The 20799-nt window shown below is 43.8% G+C and overlaps 2 protein-coding genes across 2 annotated transcripts in view; one reads left to right on the forward strand and one right to left on the reverse strand.

Moving 5' to 3' along the window:
- Positions 1-12333, forward strand: part of LOC309569036 (IgGFc-binding protein-like) — a gene marked incomplete at both ends in the record, with an annotated part of 29503 nt that extends 17170 nt beyond the window's left edge. Inside the window, 10 exons of the mRNA XM_082274797.1 lie at positions 79-407; positions 1020-1596; positions 1837-2438; positions 2608-3175; positions 4490-5085; positions 5919-6489; positions 7385-7593; positions 8467-8838; positions 10695-10975; positions 12237-12333. Of these exons, the coding sequence (XP_082130923.1) occupies positions 79-407; positions 1020-1596; positions 1837-2438; positions 2608-3175; positions 4490-5085; positions 5919-6489; positions 7385-7593; positions 8467-8838; positions 10695-10975; positions 12237-12333 (4202 nt within the window). The remainder of the gene's footprint in view (positions 1-78; positions 408-1019; positions 1597-1836; positions 2439-2607; positions 3176-4489; positions 5086-5918; positions 6490-7384; positions 7594-8466; positions 8839-10694; positions 10976-12236) is intronic.
- Positions 12334-13727: 1394 nt separating this feature from the next.
- Positions 13728-20799, reverse strand: part of LOC309569037 (IgGFc-binding protein-like) — a gene marked incomplete at both ends in the record, with an annotated part of 58640 nt that continues 51568 nt past the window's right edge. The window contains 5 exon segments of the mRNA XM_082274798.1: positions 13728-13737; positions 15900-16183; positions 18675-18695; positions 18697-19056; positions 20407-20606. Coding sequence (XP_082130924.1) covers positions 13728-13737; positions 15900-16183; positions 18675-18695; positions 18697-19056; positions 20407-20606 — 875 coding nt within the window.

The following is a 20799-nucleotide window of genomic DNA, read 5'->3' on the forward strand; positions in this document are numbered from 1 at the left end:
AGTTCATTTCAACCTTATCCAACCCTGTAGTCCTCAAACTATCTTAATCTGTACTTTTTTTTTTTTTTTTTATTTCAGATCCCTGTAAGCCCATCACTTGTAGGATCAAGGAAACTTGCAAGATCCAAAATGGAAAAGCAATCTGTGTCCCTGACTTCACAGGAACATGCTGGGGCTGGGGAGACCCCCATTACCGCACTTTTGATGGCTACAAGTACGACTTCCAGGGTACCTGCACCTATATCCTGGCAAAATACGATGGCAATGACAGTGGCTTAGTGCCATTTACTGTGGAGGAGAAGAATGACAACCGAGGTAGCCAGGCTGTGTCCTATGTTAGGATTATCTCTATCTATGTGTACAACTACAAGATCACCCTTTTGAAGGGAGAATCGGGTAAAGTCAGGGTAAGTAGTTATGAATTATTCAGTTTGAACAAATTCTTTAATACTAGTATAGTCTCCTTCACCTTGGGACATGTGTAACTTTTGGCCTTTTTAACACTTTAGCTTCCTTAGCCCATATGAGTATTGGGAATATACCCCATCTTGGTCATTTTTCTCCAATCCCCTATGGTGTCATGAAATGGGTGGGTGGATGTTGAGAATTGTCCAATATAATGGATAACCAATCTATTCCTGCCAATATAATGGATAACAAATATATTCCTGCCATAACTTACCTAGTTCATTAGGGTCTTGGATAGAATACACATCTTTAATCTGGTGCCATGAAACTAGAGCAAGTGTTAGGTGTCGCTTCTCATCAAATCACCACTGTAAAGGCATGTGGGTAATTTATTTATTTATTTTTTTGGCCTCAACCCTTTTTAGGACCCATGCCCTAATTACAAATGTTTAATGTTTTTTTTTTATCATTTCATTACCTTTTTTGCCAAGATTTCTAATCTCTCAAGTTTCTCTATCCTATCACTTCATTCTACCCAGCTACTGCTTTTAAGAGTTGAATTGTTTTAAAGTGTGAATTAGCTTTTTAAAGTCTTTACTTTCACTAAACAGGTGAATGATGTCGTCACCAATCTCCCTGTAACATTGCTAGATGGAAAGATCTCAGTAAGCATCAGTGGCTTCCTTGCTGTTGTCCGTACGGAATTCGGTCTACAGGTGTCCTATGATTACAAATGGCATGTTGTGGTCACGCTTACCAGCAGCTATTATGGCCTTACACGTGGTCTTTGTGGTAACTTTAATCAAAATGTCAAGGATGAACTCATCACCTCTGATAACCGAACCGTCTCCTTGATCATCGACTGGGCCAAGAGTTGGAAAGTCAATGACCGGGATCCTTTCTGCTTTGACTCTTGCCCTGCACGTAATTGTCCAACCTGTAGCGATGCCAAAAAGAGCCTGTACGGAGGTGACGATGAATGCGGTCTCATCAGCCAGGTTTCAAATGGGCCTTTCGGAGAGTGTCACCCAAAAGTTAACCCAGACAACTTCTTTGATAGCTGCTTGTATGATGTTTGCATGAATGGTGGAGCAAACCAATTCCTGTGCCAGGCCCTCAATGCCTATGCTAACATCTGCAGGAAACAAGGAGTTAAAGTATATGATTGGAGAACACCATCCGGTTGTGGTAAGTACCCCCCACCCCCCTTTTTTTTTTTTTTTTTTTTTTTTTTTTTCCCTCCTTTCGGGGATGTCTAAAGGGACATATTTTACCAACTTATGGAAAGCAAGTGTTGAGGCATATCTAGCATAAATTTTGCTCCAATATTTACATGTCAGAGTTTACTCAGTCTATGCTAACTGGTTATTTGCATTACAGGTAATGACCTACAATATCTTGTATTCAGCTCCATTTTTTTTTTTCCAGTTTTGCAATGTCCTGCAAACAGCCATTATGAATTCTGTGGGAATGCCTGTCCAGCCACCTGCACCGATCGTTCAGCCCCATCCCAGTGCACTGAGGATTGTGTGGAGACCTGTCAGTGTAATGATGGCTTTGTTCTTAGCAGTGATAAATGCGTTCCTACCTCAAGCTGTGGATGTTCCTACAATGGTACCTACTACCAGGCCAATGAAGAGTTCTGGGCTGACCAGAACTGTAGAGTGCTCTGCAAGTGTGACCCAAGCCTTGGCATGGTGGTCTGCAAGGAGAGCAGCTGTAAGCCAAGTGAGCGGTGCGTGATCATGGATGGAGTCCGTGCTTGTCGGCCCTTAGGTTTCTCAACTTGCACAAGTTCTGGAGATCCACACTACACAACCTTTGATGGCAAGAGATATGATTTCATGGGTACCTGCATATACCAACTGGTTGGCATGAATTCTAGTGACAGTTCACTGACAGCTTTTAAGATTAAAGTCCAGAACCACAATCGTGGTGGAAACAAAGCGGTGTCCTATACTAAAGTTGTGACCTTGGAAGCCTATGACACAGGTTTTGCACTGAGCTGGGACCATCCACGTCGTATCTTGGTATGTATTTTTAATGGGATGAAGCCGAAATTACTTTTTATTTTTTTTTTTTTCCCTCTCCCCTAAAATATTGGATTCCATTTTTTTTTTTTTTTTTTTTTTTTTTTTTTTTCTCTAAAATATATTGGATTACATTTTTTTTTTTTTTTTTTTTCTCCCCCCATTTCAGGTTGATGGTGTTGTCCTATCTCTGCCACTATACTTCAAAACCAACAAAGTGGTGGCATTCATCAACGGCAGACAGGGCGTTATAAAAACAGATTTTGGCATCACCGTTGCATGTGACTGGGACAGTTATATGGCTGTGACCATACCTAGCACTTATGCCAATGCTGTTCAAGGCTTATGTGGAAACAATAACAAGAACCCCAACGATGACTTCATCATGAAAAATGGAACACCAGCAGCAAATGCAATTCATTTTGGCAACAGCTGGAAAGTCGGTGATGTTGCAGGTTGTAGCCCTGAGTGTACCGGAAGCTGCCCTTTGTGTACAGAAGATCAAAAACAAGCCTACAAGGGTGACAATTACTGTGGACTTCTCACCAAGCCCAGTGGACCTTTTGACCTGTGCTTGTCGGTCATTGACCCAACCCCTTATTTCAACGACTGTATTTATGATGCTTGCCAATACAAGGGACACCCATCTTCGTTCTGCAAAGGCATTGGCCTCTATGTGGCTGCATGCCAAGCTGCTGGTGTGGCACTTCAGGAATGGAGGAAACCGAATTTCTGCAGTAAGTAATGAGAAATCCTTAATCGCAAAGGGAGTGAAAATTGACCTGAGAAATTTTGATGAAAATGACTTGGTATCAACCAGGGCTTTTTTTCAGAGAATAGGTGCAGGAACTCCCCCTTTTCAAGTCACCCCCTTGTCTCCGCCCCCTTCCCACCTCTGAGCACCGTTTCTTGGTTCCACCCATTACCCACCTCCCAAGACCACCCCTTTTAGATAATACAGTAACTTTTGTGGTACTAACTAATTTGTATTGAGCTATTTAATGATGACAAGAAAAGCAGTAGAATAGATCCCCCTGCAGCCAGCAACAATGGACCACTCACAACAAAACACCCCCCTCCCTAGCAGCAACAACAGATCTCCTCGCAGCCAGCATCAGCAGACCCTCTGGAAGAATAGACCCCCCCCCCCCCAGCAACAATGGACCACCTTTAAAAAAAAAAAATACCACCCCTTCCTCAGCAACAATAGACCCCTGGAAGCAACAACAGATCTTCCAGCAACAATAGACCTCTTCCTCAACAGTATATCCCTCCCAGAAATGACGGACCCCCCCCCCCCAGCAACATAAGACCCATCCTAAGCAACAATGGATCCCCTGCCAGCAACAACAGATCTCCCCAGCAACAGACCCCCCCCTTGAAATAATAGATTCCCTCCAGTAACATTAGATCCCCAGCAACCAGCATCAACAGACCCTGCAGCACACCTCCAGCACCCCTTGCCATTACATACATTGAGTCCTGGAGGTGCCGGGACTGCGTTCCTGTTGAAAAAAGCCCTGGTATCAACAATTGATGCCAAATTTGGGGGGGGGGGGAGGAATTGGTCAATTGGCTTTAAATGGTTCCTGAAGAATAAAGGATTTTCTATATCCTTGTGCCAAAAGACTTATAATAAGCATTGGTATTTTTAGTGTTGTGGGTTTAAATTGTTTTTCCATAAAAAAATACATTTTAACTTTTCGGCCCAAATAAGACAAGGCCCATTCACACTGGTTAACTGCTAAAATTTCCCTTGGGCGTGGTGTGGTGCATTGATCATAATAAATTTGATTATATATAATAAAAATTTCCCTATATCCATCCTGTACAAATGCTGCAATGCACTAGTGTGACTGGACCCTGAAAGGAAAAACAGACCAGCCTTTAAAATTTGAACAAATAGTGTTTTTAGTTTTGGCAAAATTTCAGCAGACCGATGGATTATTTTAAATGGCTACTAGTTTATGTATAACATGTATACTAAACGTTTCTGCTTTGGGTTAGGATACCTGAAATGTAAACTTTATTTTTTTTTTTCTTTTTCTTAGGCATGTCTTGCCCTATAAATACTCACTATGAGTTATGCAGAAATGCCTGCCCTGTGACATGTTATGGGCTCTCTTCACCCACTGGTTGTGACTCTCCTTGTAAGGAAGCATGCTATTGTGATAATGGATTCATCCTAAGTGGTCACAAGTGTGTGCCCATCCCTGATTGTGGCTGTGTCTACCAGGATATATATTACCAGAAAAGTGAGGTCTTCGTCCCACAGAGCCGGTGTAACCAAAAGTGCCAGTGTGGGGCTGACGGCCTAGTTAAGTGCCAGTCAGAAGCCTGTGGACCGAAGGAGGATTTCAAATTTGTCAACGGAGTTTGGGGATGTCAACCCAAGAAGAGCGGTAGATGTGTTGCCTCTGGAGATCCACATTATATCTCCTTTGATGGTCGAAGGTTTGACTTCCAAGGCACTTGTACATACAGTTTTGCGGATGTGGTGATTGATGATCCAAGTCTCGTACAGTTTTCTGTGGTTCTGGAGAATGAGAGCTATGGCAATGGTAAAGTGGCCGTGACAAGACAGGTGGTTCTAAATGTGTATGGTTACACTGTGGCCATCAAGCGAGACATGAGATCTAAAGTAAAGGTAAGGGTTTTTATTTTTTACAAGTCCTTTTTCTGAAACTGAAGAAATGGCCAGAATCTTTTTTAACACCTAAATGAGCAAATGCTTGCCTGGCTGACTCCCAACCCTCAATTGGGATTTAGTTAAGAACTTTTTCCTTTTTTAAATTTGACTTTCTGAATATGTATGGGTTTCATCTCTCAGATGGTAAAGCCTGTGGGTCAACCTAGTCGGGCAAATAGATTTTTAAATACTTGTATTGGTTTTGACTCCTAGTGACCACATGGATAGTGTTTCTACAGAATAATCCATTTTCTGTTGACACATCCTAGCAACGTCATGGCCATGCTTTGCCTGTAGCAATTCACCTTTTTTATTTATTTTTATTTATTTTTATTTTTTTTTTATTGCCAGTCATGCTCTGTCCTCCAACTCACCCCCCCCCCCCTTCTATTGAGCAGAGTCTTCAATAGGTCAAAAATATATATCTAATGGCGTCATCTGGCTTGGGCTCGTTTCACACTACGGCGCTCCGACTTGGGGGGCGACCTGTGAAGTTGCGTGCACCGGGACTTGCACGGACTTCATAAAATGTCTATGCAAGTCACTCCAGGTCGCCCTCGAAGTAGTACTGGACCCTTTGTCGGAGCAACTTGTGTCGCTCCTATTAGAACTGTTCCTGTACTACACTATGGGACACGACGGTGCGTGACTTGTCAGGCTGACCAAGTCGCCTGACAAGTCGTACCAGTGTGAATGGAGACTTATTGTGGGCATGAGCTTTATTTGTTGCATCAGTTTCCAATTTGCAACCCCAAAGTTCAAAAGTTTTTTTTTTTGTTTTCTTTACACAGGTTAACGGAGAGCTTGTCAAACTGCCATTGACTCTTGACGATGACTATATTGTCATTAACCAAGAAGGAGCCAATGTTGTTCTACAAACAGACTTTGGTTTGAAGATTCTTTATGACACAATCTATCATGTGATGCTGGAAATTCCCAGCTCATACCATGGCAAGATGGGTGGTCTCTGTGGAAATTTCAATAATGATGAGGAAGATGATTTCCAACTTCCCAACAGGCAGATTGCAAAAAATGTGAATGAGTTTGGCGCTTCCTGGAAAGTGAACATCCCTGGTGAGAAGTGCAGCGATGGCTGCGAAGGTGTGTGCCCAGTGTGTGATGCTCCCAAGCTGCAGCAGTACAATGCAACCTCCTCTTGTGGTATGATTATAGACCCAGCAGGACCCTTCAGAGCTTGTCATTCCAAAGTCAACCCATACAACTATTTCAACGATTGTACCTTTGACTCATGTGCTGTTGATGGTGAGGACAACATCTTGTGCAAGAGTCTACAGGCCTATGCAGCTGCTTGTCATACTGTTGGTGTTGCAATCAGATCTTGGAGAACCCCTGCATTCTGTTGTAAGTATAAAGCAAAAAAGATTGGGGTCCAAAATAAAAGATCCAAGGTATGGTTGCGCTGTCTTGCATGCTATGCAAAAGTAGAGCCTCCAACTCCCTTTCTTGAGTCCCACTTGGCTGTTGGATTGTGTGTGTGTGTGTGTGTGTGTATATAAATATATATATATATATATATATATATATATATATTCAAGCTCCATGAAGCTAGCCAGTGAATATATTTTCAAGCTCCATGAAGCTAGCCAGTGAGCACAGGGCACACAAGAGGATGTCAGGCCACCCTGATGAAGTCTTCCTGATTGTTTGGTCAGACAGTCACACCAGTGGCCTGCTGGAGATATTTTAGGGCTCTGGCAGTGCTCATCCTGTTCCTTCCTGCACAAAGAGCAGATACCAGTCCTGCTGATGGGGTTAAGGACCTTCTACGGTCCCGTCCAGCTCTCCTAGAGTAACTGCGGGTCTCCTGGAATCTCCTCCATGGTCTTGACTGTGCTGGGAGACACAGCAAACCTTCTGTCAATGACCTGTATTGATGTGCCATCCTGGAGTTGGGCTGGCTGTTTTAACCTCTCTATAGGGTTCAGGTATCGCCTAGTGGTACCAGTAACGACGCTGACCCTAGCCAAATGCAAAACTAGTGAAAACGGTTACAAGAGAAGGGATGGGAGGGGGGAGGGGGTGTCAGTGGCCTCCACCTGTAAAACCATTCCTGTTTTTGGAGGTTGTCTCATTGTTGCCCATCCAGTGGACCTGTTAATTTCAATAACCCCCCCCCCCCCCGCTGCTTAACTGACCAGATCCATATCCCAGAAGTTTGACTTGATGCTCTAACCTGTTTGTTTGTTTTTGGGTTATGTATATCCTAGGTAGTAAATTTGTTTTTTATTTTTTGCAGCCATGCCCTGTCCTGTCAACAGCCATTATGAACTTTGCACCAGAACCTGTGAACAAACTTGTGCCAGCCTCTGGGCACCAACAACATGTACAGACGTATGCTTTGAAGGCTGTGAATGCAATGCTGGGTATGCTTTGGACAGTGATGACGGGGACACCTGTGTTCCTATGGACAGGTGTGGATGTGTAATCGATGGGAGATATCTAAGTGTAAGTTCTTTTACGATTTAGATATCCTTTACCTTCTTTCATGGTGTAATATTCCCACTTTCCTTTTTTTTAGCCTAATCCAACTTGGGGGGGGGGGGGGGGGGGAGGAATGATTCGATTGAGTTCAGAGGAGCTGATGGCTTAGCTTGGGACAATTTTAAATGGAAGGTGTAGCTGAATATATGCACTGCATGCTGGTAAAGGTACATTTTTTCCAGATGTCCTTGCTAAGCTTATATTGTTATTAGTTGTTTGGTGGTAGTTGTTGTTTGGTAGTTGTTGTTTGGTAGTTGTTTGGGTGGTGGTGGTGGTTGGTGGTGGTAGTAGTAGGTGGTAGGTGGTTGGTGGTGGGTGGTGGTGGTAGTAGTAGGTGGTGGGGGTGGTGGTGGTGGTAGTGGGTGGTGGTGGTGGTGGTGGTGGTTGGTGGGTGGTTGTTTGGTAGTTGTTGTGGTGTTGGTGTTGGGTGGTTGTTGGTGGTTATTTAGTTGTTGGTTGTTGTTGTTAATATTTTTATATTTTATTATTTATATTTATTTTTTTTTATTTATTTTTTGGAAGCTATGAACAGGCAAGAGGGTGGGAGGTTAACTTGCCATTCTTTAAAATGTTTATCAGGGGTTTTACAATTTCCTATCCTTCACTGTAATTACATAACCTGATGGCTACAGCTTGTCAATATGCTGTTGAAGCTATCTAATCACTTATGTGATTGCAGGGGAAGACCAAAAATATAAGCCTACAAAATTTTTAGTGAATTTAAATGACCCGAAATGAGCAAACATCTGCTGCCACCTCTCCCCTTTCCCAGCTAGCACAATGCCAATTTTCTCCCTTAGCGGATTGAAGATTGAACTTCTTCCTTCTTTTTCTTAGGAGGGAGAGTCCTTTATCAGTGCAGATTGCCTTCACCAATGTAAGTGCCAAGCTGGTGGAGTGACCTGCTCAGCCTTTTCGTGCGGAGAAAAAGAGCGCTGTGACCTGGTGAAGAGTGTGCGAGGCTGTTACAAGACAGAGGCTGAATGTTCAATCGGTCTACTAAAGTTTGTCACATTTGATGGGCTCTCGGGAGGCCCTATTGGGAATGGTCTTATAGAGGTGACCTCTTTGTGTAACAGTAATTCATTGGCATGGTTCAGAGTACTGGCTGACATTCAGAGCTGTTCAGGAGCACCAGCATCCGTTGCCCGACTACATATTTTCCTCCCTGAAGGTCTAACGACTATCTCGAAGAGTAAGAAGGTCTGGGTAAGCCACAAGTAACTATTTGTGTGTGTGTGTGTGTGTCCCCCCCCCCCCCGATGAACCAATTCATTAAATATCTGGGGTAAACCTACAAATGTTTGCTACACTTTACAGTTAAAGAAACCTACCCCCCTCCAAGTTTTGGAAGGACTACATATCCAATGGTACCTTGCTGTCTGCATGCAGTAATCTCTGTACTGACTCTGCCTCCTGAAACTCCTCCTCTCAGCACCTAACCCCTCTGTAGTTGAGAAGGCATAACTCTTTTGAAAAGTGACACGGCAGTACCTACTTGCACGTCATAATGGAATACGTGTTCCAGAATTCCAGGAAGTGGCTGTGAGAATTTTCACAAAGTGAACAAACTTCCAAAATTAGCTCAGTTTTAATAGAAATATAGGTTCTAAATAATTGAAATTAGACATGTGCAGAACAACTTTTTTGGACTAATTCTTTACATTAGTGTAGCACCCTCCTAGGTAGGTGCTAGTGAGAGTTTAGTTTTTGGCTCCGAGGAGCAGAAGGCAAATCTTATTTTGTCTCTGCCTACCAGAGAGCAGGATCTGTTAGTGAGGTCTGCTCAGTATGCGATTCATTCTGTCTAGAGTGTTTTACACTGGTCCAATTGGGAGGCACGTTAGACAGTGGGAGGAAACCTGACCAATGGATGCATAGACTTTGATACAGTTCTGGTGATTGGCAGAGACAGGCTGTCTTGGTGCATTCTGGGATACTGTATAAAAGCCAGGAGCACATGTGCTTCGGGTCCATGGCTGGAAAAGTAGAGTCCCGGAGAGAGAGAGAGAGAGTGGCGGCTGCCTCCTCTGTAGCAGTGGCACGTGGCCTCAGGAATTTGTCCTGAGGAATGGAGCTGAACCCAGAGGTCCAGGAGAGCTGACTGAGAGGGAGACCCTGGAAAAACCATTTCGGGAGTGTCAAGGGGCCTAACCTGAGGGGGGCCACCCCAAGAGTAGGATGGTCAGTGGACGGGTGTCGGCAGCCTAGAAAGGGGATACTAAGTGTCCTGAAGATTAACTTAATTCATCACGTCCTCTGGAAAAGAGACTTTAAAGCCAAATTCACCTCCGTGGCAAGGTGGCTCAACAACCTGGCTGTACCAAAGTCCTCAAATCTTGTGCATGGTTAACTCGGGAGTATCCCACTATTCCTTCTCCCATCCTTAATTCAATAAAACACAAACCACTGCATACCCCTGGACTGTTTATTGAACGAGCCAAGAAGGAAAGTGCGAGACGTCAAGGTTGCTAATGGTAACCCAGGGGGACCCGTAAGTGTGAAACTCAGCAGTCCTCAAGGGGGCAGTGCTACACTAATTCAATTTCGTAACAAAGTGTGTGTGGGGTTTATTTATGTTTTTTTTTTTTTTTCCCCAGTGGATTGAAAGTATTGACTCAATTCATTGTGACGAATAGTTAATTCTATCCAAAAATTAGAATAAAGCCATGCCATCTTCCAAATTCAAACAGCCTTTGATGGAAGTCAGCAATAGGTTTTACTTTTTGAAGAAAAAATGAGTTTTGAATTTAACTTGGATAATCCCATTAAAGAGGAAATTTTAGTTTTTTTTTTTTTTTTTTTTTTTTTTGTTTTTGGATTTGCTAGTATTTTAATTTGGATACATCGGAATCACAAATTTTTGTCTTGTGTTGAACTGCACATGTTGAATTGAAATGTTTTACATATATTGACCAAAGATTACTTTCCCAGCAGCCAGTAAAGGTGTGTGTGTGTGTGTGGTGTTTTCGGTGTATTTAACTGATGACAAACTCTTCATATGAAGGAAATTTATAAATGCTCAACTGAGCCAAATTAACATGTCCTCTCCTTGCATTTCCTAGGTAAATGGACGTTCAGATGTTTTTCCCATCACATTCCATAGCCTTTCCGCATCTGCCAAAGACGACTCTATTTCTGTCCAGATTGATGTGAACATGAAGATTGAGTTAAGTGATGCCGGGAATTTCTCAATTCATGTGTTCGACGGCCTGTCAGAGTTGGTGTGTGGGGCGTGTGGAAACTTCAATCGCGACAGTTCAGATGACCTCAGTTCCCCAGCTGGAGAGCCAGTCGCCAACATCATGCAGCTCATGGAAGCCTGGAAAGCCCAAGACTTTAGCTGGTGAGTGAAACTGAAGTTCTCAAAGTGGTTGAGTTCTCCCTAAAAACTCAATCTCTAGTTTTTAGAGCTGGTGGCTGGGTTTTTTCAACTTTGAAAATCTGAAGGGTTTGTGTAGATGTGGCAAAACATACATGATTTCAGGTGCATTGATCGGGTTTATCAAGTGAGTTCTCTCAGAACTTCACAGGTGCTTCTGGTCTCATAACCAGCTTGTTGGCAGGGTCTCAAGGTATGCACTTGGGAGGGAATACACACATGGGTTTGGGCACAGTGGAAACGTGGTTGTCACACAAGACAGTCCAGTATAAAAGAAAAGTCCAGAACAGATCAGAATATGGTTTTACACTGTACCATTACTGGAGGACAGTTCTGTTGGAGGGATGGCAGTATACAGGCATACCCCGTTAAGTACACTCGCGAGTACGGACACAGCCTAGTCAGCTTGGCATGGCATTACTCCCAGTTTTTAAAATTGGAGTCTATGGGAAATCTTGGTCAGCTTGACATGGCACTACTCCCAAACCATAAGTGACAGGGATACCAAACTTGGGGAGCAATGTGAGGGGACCCAGGACTACAACATATCCTATTTGTGGCCAGCCAGCTTGCCTAGGTATTGTTTCACTTTAAGTACATTTTCGTTTTACATACATGCTCTGGTCCCATTGTGTACTTAAAAGCAGGGTATTCCTGTACTGAATAACCAGATAATGCCATCCCACCATACAGGACCCTTGAAAGGTGCTTTGGCACCACACAGCCTCACTTGTACTGTCCATACTCGCCAGGAACCTGTCCCTGCACAAAGTACTGTCCTCCTGGACCAGAAGGTTCCTCTTCCTAACCAACAACTTGCTAGAATCCCACCCAAATGATGTGGAATCCCATATTGAAAGGTTCCTTCGTTAAAATGGCAGTCAAAAATTTTGTAGGAACTCTGCATCAAATCAGAGGTCTGCGCTCACTAGAGAAAGCAACAATTGTGGTTCTTTAATAGGCTCCCCTTTCCTGGTAGCTTCAGCATAGTCTTGTAGGTGGCATTAACTTGTGCACCTGTCTACAAGATACTGACCTCCTAAATGCTTATCTCATAAGCTGATCTTGTATTTGCATTGGGGAACTCTTGCACATTCGGGTGTATTCAGGATTTTTTTCTTGAGTCTATAGTCATCTGTAATCCTTTTTTAGAATTTCCAATTTAGAAGTCTTGTTTTTTTTTTTTTTTTTTTTTTACTTTTTTTTTTTTTTTTTTCTCTTTCAGTACTGCTGAAAATGACAAAACTATGCCTGGATTTGGTATTGAAAATGAAAAGACTATGCCTGGATTTGGTATTGAGGGGAACAACACAGCTATATAGTTTTTTTTTAATAAATCTGAGCAAACGTCAAGCCTAGGAATCCAAACCGGAAGGTCTCTGCTTTTTGGAAGGAATCTCATATCTGCACTTCAGTGAAGACTTCTGTATTAATCAAACTCTGTAAAACAATTTGTACTTCAAAAGGGTCTTTCAAAAATAAAATTTTGAACATTTTGATTTTTGTTTCTAAATCCAATGGCAGGTGTAATGTACTGTAACATATATGGAGTTAGGTGGTAGTGAAACTGCAATATGTGGATTTAGGACAGTCACTCCTATAGGAGTAGTTAGGTTATTATAAATGGTGGTACAATTTGGCTATTATAGCCAAATTGTACCACCATTTATTAGAGCCTCGACTCCACTGGGAAAGCTTTCATATTTTTGGCTTGCCTGTGGGAATATGTGCCAATTCAGCCAAAAGAGCATTTATGCACTGTGTTTGGATGAGAACTGGCTCACCATCATTGCTGAATTCCTCCCAAAGGTGTTCAGTAGGGTTGAGGTTGGAGCTCTGTGCACTAGGGTTGAGGTTGGCTCTGTGCACAACACTTGACCCAAAACTAGTCAAACCATGTCTATATGAAGCTGACATGGTACATGGGGGCCCAATCATGCTGGAAAATGCCTCCAAGGTGTGTCCGTAGATGCTGGGTGAGCGAGGTGTGCCATCTTTAGGTGTGAAGAGAAAGTGTACAACAGTTGAGCAGCTCCTCTAGTAGGGGTAGTGCTGCCTACATAAGGGTATAGAAACTCCACCTAGAGGTCAGGTTTATCTACATGCATGCATGCATATATACACATATGTATGTATCACTCATTTTGCAGGTATAGTGAGATGTTTGTCTACGTTTTTACCCCACTACATTACTTATTCCATGGACTAACTGGAAGAAACTAGCTGAGCTGCTTGGGTGATATATTTGCTTTGGTAGAAATGATGTGTAGGCAAGAGCAGCCTATGAGGGGTAAATGGGGGGGGGGGGGGGGGGGAGGGAGACACAGCTAGGCAGAAGTTTAAAATCTCTCCCCCCCCCCCCCCCCCCGGGTCTGTCTTGGTCTTTTAGAAAAGTATTTTGAGCTGTTTTGGCACCAGAAAGGTTCAGAGGAGATGAAATGTGCTTCTGAAACCCTCAACCGTTTAAAGGGTGTTGCACCTTTTTTACCACCAAAAAACACTTTGTAGCTTCACTTTTTTCTTAACAAAATAAATCCAGTTTTATTTGCAGTCTTTTAATAAAAATAAAGCCATTACATTTAGAAGAGATCCACTGGACACCTTGAATTTCAGAAAGCCAAGAGATAAATCACATTTTGAGTTAATAAAGTCTGAGAGCTACAAAGAACGACGAGGTATTGGAATTCGTTTCAAGTCTTGCTTACAAAGAATCCTCTTATGGGCCGCTGTGGAAAAATGAAAGACATGAAAAGTTGTTTGACAATTAAGGCAAATGTAGGAAAAACTTGGCATCGGGTCTCACAACCACCTTGCACTAAGGCCTCTATAGCCATGTAGATTGTTATACTTGTCAGGCACAATGATGGTAGCTAAAGTTGTCATTCTGGGGTTTATTTATTAAAACTGGAGAGTGCAAAATATGGTTTTGCTCTATATAGAGTTAACGCTCTACATGGAAACCAATCACCTTCCAGGTTTTATTGCCAAAACTTAATTGAAGCTAGAAGCTGATTGGCTACCATGCACAGCTGCACAAGATTTTGCACTCTAGATTTAGTAAATCAACCCTAATGTCCTTGGCACACGGTCCTGTAGACCCAAGAGGGAATTGAGAAGATAACCCTACAAGTGAGGGAATTTTTTTATTTATTTTTTTTTTCCTTTAAAAAAAATAAAAAAATTGTACTGTGGTATGCTTCATTGCTTGTGTTTAGTTCAAAAGTTTACTACTTTACCTGTGCATGCTCAATATTTTTAGTTTGTTTTTTCCATTAAAATAACAAACCTACCTGCTCGGTGCAATGCTTTGGCACAGAGTAGCCCCGATTTTTCTCTTTTTTTTTTTTTTTTTTTTTTTGTGCCCCCTGCTGGTGCCTGCTCAGGTGTGTTCCCTCCTGAGCTGGCTTTGTGTATTATTTGACACTGAGCATTGATCTGCCCGCTTTCTCCACACTGGCTGTGATTGAAAGCAGCAGGAGCTAATGACTCCATACATCCCCCCCTGATGAGGACATGCAGAGCCCTGTGTTGATACGATGAGAAGCCGCTCAGCTGTCATTCCAAGGAGAGAGAGGGGGACATCCATTCCCCCCCCCCCTTTCCGCAGGTCTCCCGTCCCACCTGGTGACCGGGGCAACAGCCTGCACAGCTGCCGAAGACCCGATCAAAGCCGCATTCGGCTCTGATCGGGTCTCCATGTAAAAACCCATAAGTGATGTCATGACATCTCTTCCGGGTACTCGCGCCAGATTAAAAAAAAAAAAAAATAACACTACAGCATTCAAAATGGAGATGCACCCATATGGTTTTTTCAGGGCCGATACCGATATTTTGGTCACATCTTATCGGTTCCGGCTGATATTTTGTACATTTAAAGTTTTGAAAAATAAAGAATTTTTGACACATCTGGTACTGATCATGTTAATTTTTTGTTTAATGCTTAGTGGCTGCGTGCTGGCACCCTGTGGTGGCTGGCACAGGGGCTGTGGCTGGCTGGTACAGAGCCTGTGGGTGTGGCTGGCTGGCACCGGGCTGCTGTGGGTGGGTGTATGGCTGTGATACACTTCCGTGAGACCAGTCCCGACTCCAGACGAGGCTGTCCAAGGCGAGGGAGGCGGCCTAAAAAGGCAGAATGTCACAAATATCGGCAATATCAGCCAGTTCCAGGGCCGATACCGATATATCGGAAAGTGCATATAGGCCACTGATATGTATTGGCCTTGCCCTAATTCAAAACAGCCAAACTTGGCATTTTGAATGTTTTAAGTGCAGAGGAGGGGTTTGGGGTCCCCCAGATCCCTCCACAAGAGTACCTGTCAAGTGATGAGAAAAAAAATTAAATGTACGAAAATATTGACCAATACGCAATGGCCAAAATATCGGTATTGGCAATGCAAAACTTATATTGGTCGATCACTAATCTGTACTATGTGTGTGTATGTATGGTGTGTGTGTGTATGTATATATATGTATGTGTATATATATATATATATATATATATATATATATATATAGGACATTTGAAGAGGAGGATCAGGAGACAGGATCAAACAGATGTTTTTACACAATGCAGAGGTGTAACCCCTTATGTTCCACAGTGAGTATAGCAAGCATGCTTTACTGCATATACAGACTGATTTTACTGTTGAGGGTTTAGTAACACTTAAGGTAAAAAAAAAAAAAAACACTACAATTAGAACTACTTTTAAGGCATATATATATATATATATATATATAGCCAGCAGTGATATTCCAGAGGCTGTGTATTGTTACATCACCAGAACCTCCATTACACACGGAAGAAAAATGGTTGGGCTGCAATATTTTCTACTTTAATGCACAGTTAATAGTCCATTATTAAGAAAAATAAATGTAATGCGATTCTTACCATCTGACAAAGTCTACGGATCTCCAAGATGCAATAAATTCGGAGAAGCTTGAAATGTACTTCCCTTTAGGATCCTTTGAATCATCTGCATTATTCCTGTTAAAGTTTCCGCAAACCCCACAAAGGCGCCCGAGGAACTTCTGGTTGACGGTAACGGTCAGACCTTCTGTCTCAGTCAGGGTAAAGTCGAAGTCTTCACCGCTTATCAACCCAACCCCTCCTTGGATGGGATTTACGGTCACTTGGCCGGATGTGTATGGAAGGCCAACAGGTCTACCGTTCTCCTGTAACAAAAGCCATGGTGAGTTGTTTAAAGCCGCAGTCCCATTGAAATAAAGTTTTATACATTTATGAGCAACTAAACCAGACCAAACTGTTTTTTTTTTATAAACCAATTGCCTACAACTGACTTTTATCATTTGCATTGGAACTCTTTGTTCCTTTATGCACTGCATATCCAGATGTCTGCCCATCACACCATACTTGTTGTATCCTATTTTAAAACCATGAACATTAATATGGAGTTGGCTTCCAGCCTCCTCTCTTGGAAAGGATTTTGGAGAGTGTCTGTGGGAATTTGTGCCAAATTGTGGTGTCAGGTACTGATTCTGGATAAGAAGTCTTTGCTCACAATTGACAATCCATACGCAAGGATTGAGACAAGGGTTCTGTGTAAGCCACTGTGTAGGGTTGAGGTCAGGGTTCTGTGTAAGCCACTGTGTAGGGTTGAGGTTAGGGTTCTGTGTAGGCCACTGTGTAGGGTTGAGGTCAGGGTTCTGTGTAGGCCACTGTGTAGGGTTGAGGTCAGGGTTGTGTGTAGGCCACTGTGTAGGGTTGAGGTCGGGGTTCTGTGTAGACCACTGTGTGGGGTTGACGTCAGGGTTCTGTGTAAGCCACTGTGTAGGGTTGAGGTCAGGGTTCTGTGTAGGACACGGTGTAGGGTTGAGGTCAGGGTTCTGTGTAGGCCACTGTGTAGGGTTGAGATCAGGGTTGTGTGTAGGCCACTGTGTAGGGTTGAGGTCAGGGTTCTGTGTAGACCACTGTGTGGGGTTGACGTCAGGGTTCTGTGTAAGCCACTGTGTGGGGTTGACGTCAGGGTTCTGTGTAGGACACGGTGTAGGGTTGAGGTCAGGGTTCTGTGTAGGACACGGTGTAGGGTTGAGGTCAGGGTTCTGTGTAGGCCACTGTGAAGGGTTGAGGTCAGGGTTATGTGTAGGCCACTGTGAAGGGTTGAGGTCAGGGTGCTGTGTAGGCCACTGTGTAGGGTTGAGGTCAGGGTTCTGTGTAGGCCACTGTGTAGGTTTGAGGTCAGGGTGCTTGTAAGCCACTGTGTAGGTTTGTGTGACAGTATTCACCGTCACTGGAATTTAAAGACGGATAAGTCATGGGGCTAATGGAGTCTTGCCTCTATCCTAGAAGCTAAACCTTTATTCCTGTAAACTGTAAGGTACAGGAAGTCCACTCCTAATATGGGCATCCAGGAACTGGTAGAGACAGCATGGCTGCTAATCATTGAAGTGCTTTTGTCTAAAATAGGGTCTGAGACACCTTTTCCATTCACCTATTGTTAACTGTGCTAATGAGCCCACCTGTCTGTCTGTCTGCTTTAAGATAAACTTATAGGAATGTGGATTGGATGCTAAGGGGGAGCGGGGATTGTCCCACATTGTATATTTTGTACACTGTATGAGAGTGTAAAACTCTGTTCCTATTGGATGGTGAATATTATGTTCAGTCTTCAACAAGGTCCATCTGGGTGGTAACTTTTTGGGTGAAAACTGTATATAAGTCTTGTTCAATTAAAGTTGTGCAGAGTTCATTCAACCTCAATCTAGAGTTCTGTCTCTTATTGGGGGATATGCTGCAAGGGATTGCTATGGTCCTCCATACTCCCTTAGAGAATCACTGAGCTCTTGTAAGAGCTTGTGTAGAGCTTGTTCTGCTGCACTCTCTGGGGAAAGAGAGGTTCACCCACAGGAACCTGGAGCCTTGTCATAGGTCCAGGGTGGGTAGGAGATGCCAAGACCCTAACCAAGCTGCGGCGGTTCGTGGAGTCTGAAGTGCTTATGGTGTCTGGTGGAGTGCTTGGAGCCCTCGGAAAGCACTAGGAGCATCTTTCAACAGAGGTACCCGGTCTGGGGTGCCCTGTTCCATTGCAGTTTGAGGTCAGGGTTCTGTGTAGCCCACTGTGCAGAGTTGAGGTCAGGGTTCTGTGTAGCCCACTGTGTAGGGTTGAGGTCAGGGTTCTGTGTAGGCCACAGAAGACCACTTGAGTTCCAATTCATACCAAAGGTGTTTAGTAGAGTTGTTCAGGGCTTTATGTAGGCCACTAGAGTTCTTCCACCTCAGACAGGTCAAACCATGTCTTTGTGGAGCTGGCTTTGTGCACAGGGGCACATTCACCATGGAATAGTAAGGGGATTGCCCCAAACTGTTGCCACAAAGCAGGAAGAGCACAATTCTCTAAAATGTCTTGGATTTCAAAAATTTGAAGGGAGGTCCACAAACCTTTGGCCATGTAGTGTATTTTTAGGACTATAATAAAAATCTGTATGATATTCAAATCTAATTAAATCACATAATTTGACATATTTTAAGAGTCACCAAGATGCACAGTATATATACTTCCAAGTTCCTATTTCCAATTTTTTCTTTTAAATTATTTCTTGTACTGATTTCCATATTGAAAATGTGTTCTAAAAATAGAATAGTACCAATAATGCTTGACCTCCCTCTGAAAATCTAACAAAGCACATTTCAGCCCTTGGCTCTTACCCATACTCTTCCATTGTGGGTTTATTGCAAGAGAGAAGTTGGTGAAATAGACGTGAACGGCAGAGATTTGGCTATTTCCGTCATTGCTGCAGCTCTGGGTAATGGCCACCAATCTGAACCAACTTTTGTCCTCAAGGTCACACACGGAGGTCAGATCAAAGGTGTTGTCAGGGGCTACGGTGTTAGACAGTAAGTCATATGAGCTGAAGCTGCCCTGAGGGCTTAGAGTGCAGGTTCCACGTTTATCGATGCACTCTCGAATTCCTTCTCTCAGTCCACAGAACTGGGTCTCTGAGCATCCCAATGCTTTGCACTCTACCTTGCCGCCACTCTGACAGCTGCATTGCTGGAGACAATCGGATGAGACAATTGTGTCTCCAAGCTGTAAGGAAAGATGAAAAGAAATCTTTGTTTATACAGTGAGCACACACTGCCCTAAACTTTAATCACTTCTGGACCGGAAGGATTTGCCCCCTTAATGACTTCCAGGTTTTTTACATGGAGACCCGATCAGAGCTGAATGCTGCTTTGATCGGGTGTTCTCTTTGGCGGCCGTGCAGGCTGGTTGCCCGGTCTCCTGGTGGAATGGGAGACCCGGGCGAGCCGCGGAAGGCGGCGGGAGGGGGGGGGGCGTACCCTCCAGCTCCTTGTAATGACAGCCGAGTGGCTTCTCAGCCGCATCGGTTGTCATTACAAGACAGCCGACCGTCTGCTATCGACGCCGGTACCGGGGTAATGCCTCTAGCTGCAGGGATCACTCCGGTACATCGCTTTCCCGAAATATCGGCAATATCGGTAACCTCAGGGGCCGATTCCAATATATCAGGGAAAGTGCATATCGGCGCCCGATATATCGACATTGCCGATAATCGGTCGATCCCTAGCAGAGATCTGCGATTTTTAGCGGGACTGCGACATTGCGCCAGACAGATTGGACCCCTAACTGACATTTTTTAGACTTTTTGGGGAACCAGTGACATTACTACAGTAATCAGTGCTAAAAATATGCAATGTTACTGTAATAATGACACTGGCAGGGAAGGGGTTAACACCAGGGGTGATCAAAGGGTTAAATGTGCCCCTAGGGGGTGCTTTCTAACTATGGGGGGAATGGGCTCGCAGCATGAACACGGGATCCCCCCACTCTCTATGCTGAAATATTCCCCTGTGTGCCCGCAGCAACTGCCGGGAGGAGAGGAGAGAAGGGAAGCCAGCAGCGCTGTGGGGGAAAGGGGCACACAATGGGAACCCGGACAGCAGATGGAAGGGGTGCATGTGATAGAACCCCTCCCTGGCAGTGCAGCCGGAGGGAGAAGCTGGCATCATTGCAGGGGAAGGCAGAAAGGGATTGGTGTCTGCAATAATTCAGTACAGCCGGCCCTTCTGCTCAGCCTCCCTTTTGAACTGATGGGACCCGGGACCAGTACAGGAGGGGCTGGCTTTACTGCCTTATCAGCGGCCTTGCGTATATAGACAAAAGTTTTTGGTTTCGTTTGAGTATGGAAAGTTTAGAAACTCGATCAGATGGGAAATCCAAAATGTAACATTTATGCCCAGCGTGCGCCTTTCAACACTATTATGTAACTTCATTGTAAGTTCAACCAACTTTGTTACTTATTTCCCCCATCCCTCAATTAAGCACTTCCTATTATTCATCTATTTTTGTTTCTTTTTTCTTTTTTTTTTTAATGCAATCATGAACCAAAAACATTTCAGAATGAAGAATATTTACATTGTAAGATCGCCCGTTGTAAAAACATCCACATTTGTCCATGGAAACACAGAGGCCTCTATCAAACAGATACCCTTCATCACACTGACAGCCGGCGGAGCATTTCGTTGAGCAGGAACCGGGAGCGGTGACCCCGGCACAGGTGACGTCACAGGTGTGTGCACAAAGCTCATAGTGACTGTTCTCTGGACATTCCGGTGCTGAAAAGGGAAAAAAAAAGGAAAAATTTAAAAAAAACGCATAGAGAATGAGAGAAAAAGAGAAGAAGAGTGAGAGAGAAAGAGAGAGGGGGAGGAGAGGAAAAGAGAAAGGGAGGGAGAGAGGGGGGAGTAGAGGAAAAGAGAAAGGGTACGTGAGAGAGAGAGAAGAGGGGGGGGGGAGGAAAAGCGAGAG

The sequence above is a fragment of the Pelophylax lessonae genome (genome assembly GCF_965119305.1).
Source record: "Pelophylax lessonae genome assembly, chromosome: 12".
NCBI classification, from domain to species: Eukaryota; Metazoa; Chordata; class Amphibia; order Anura; family Ranidae; genus Pelophylax; species Pelophylax lessonae.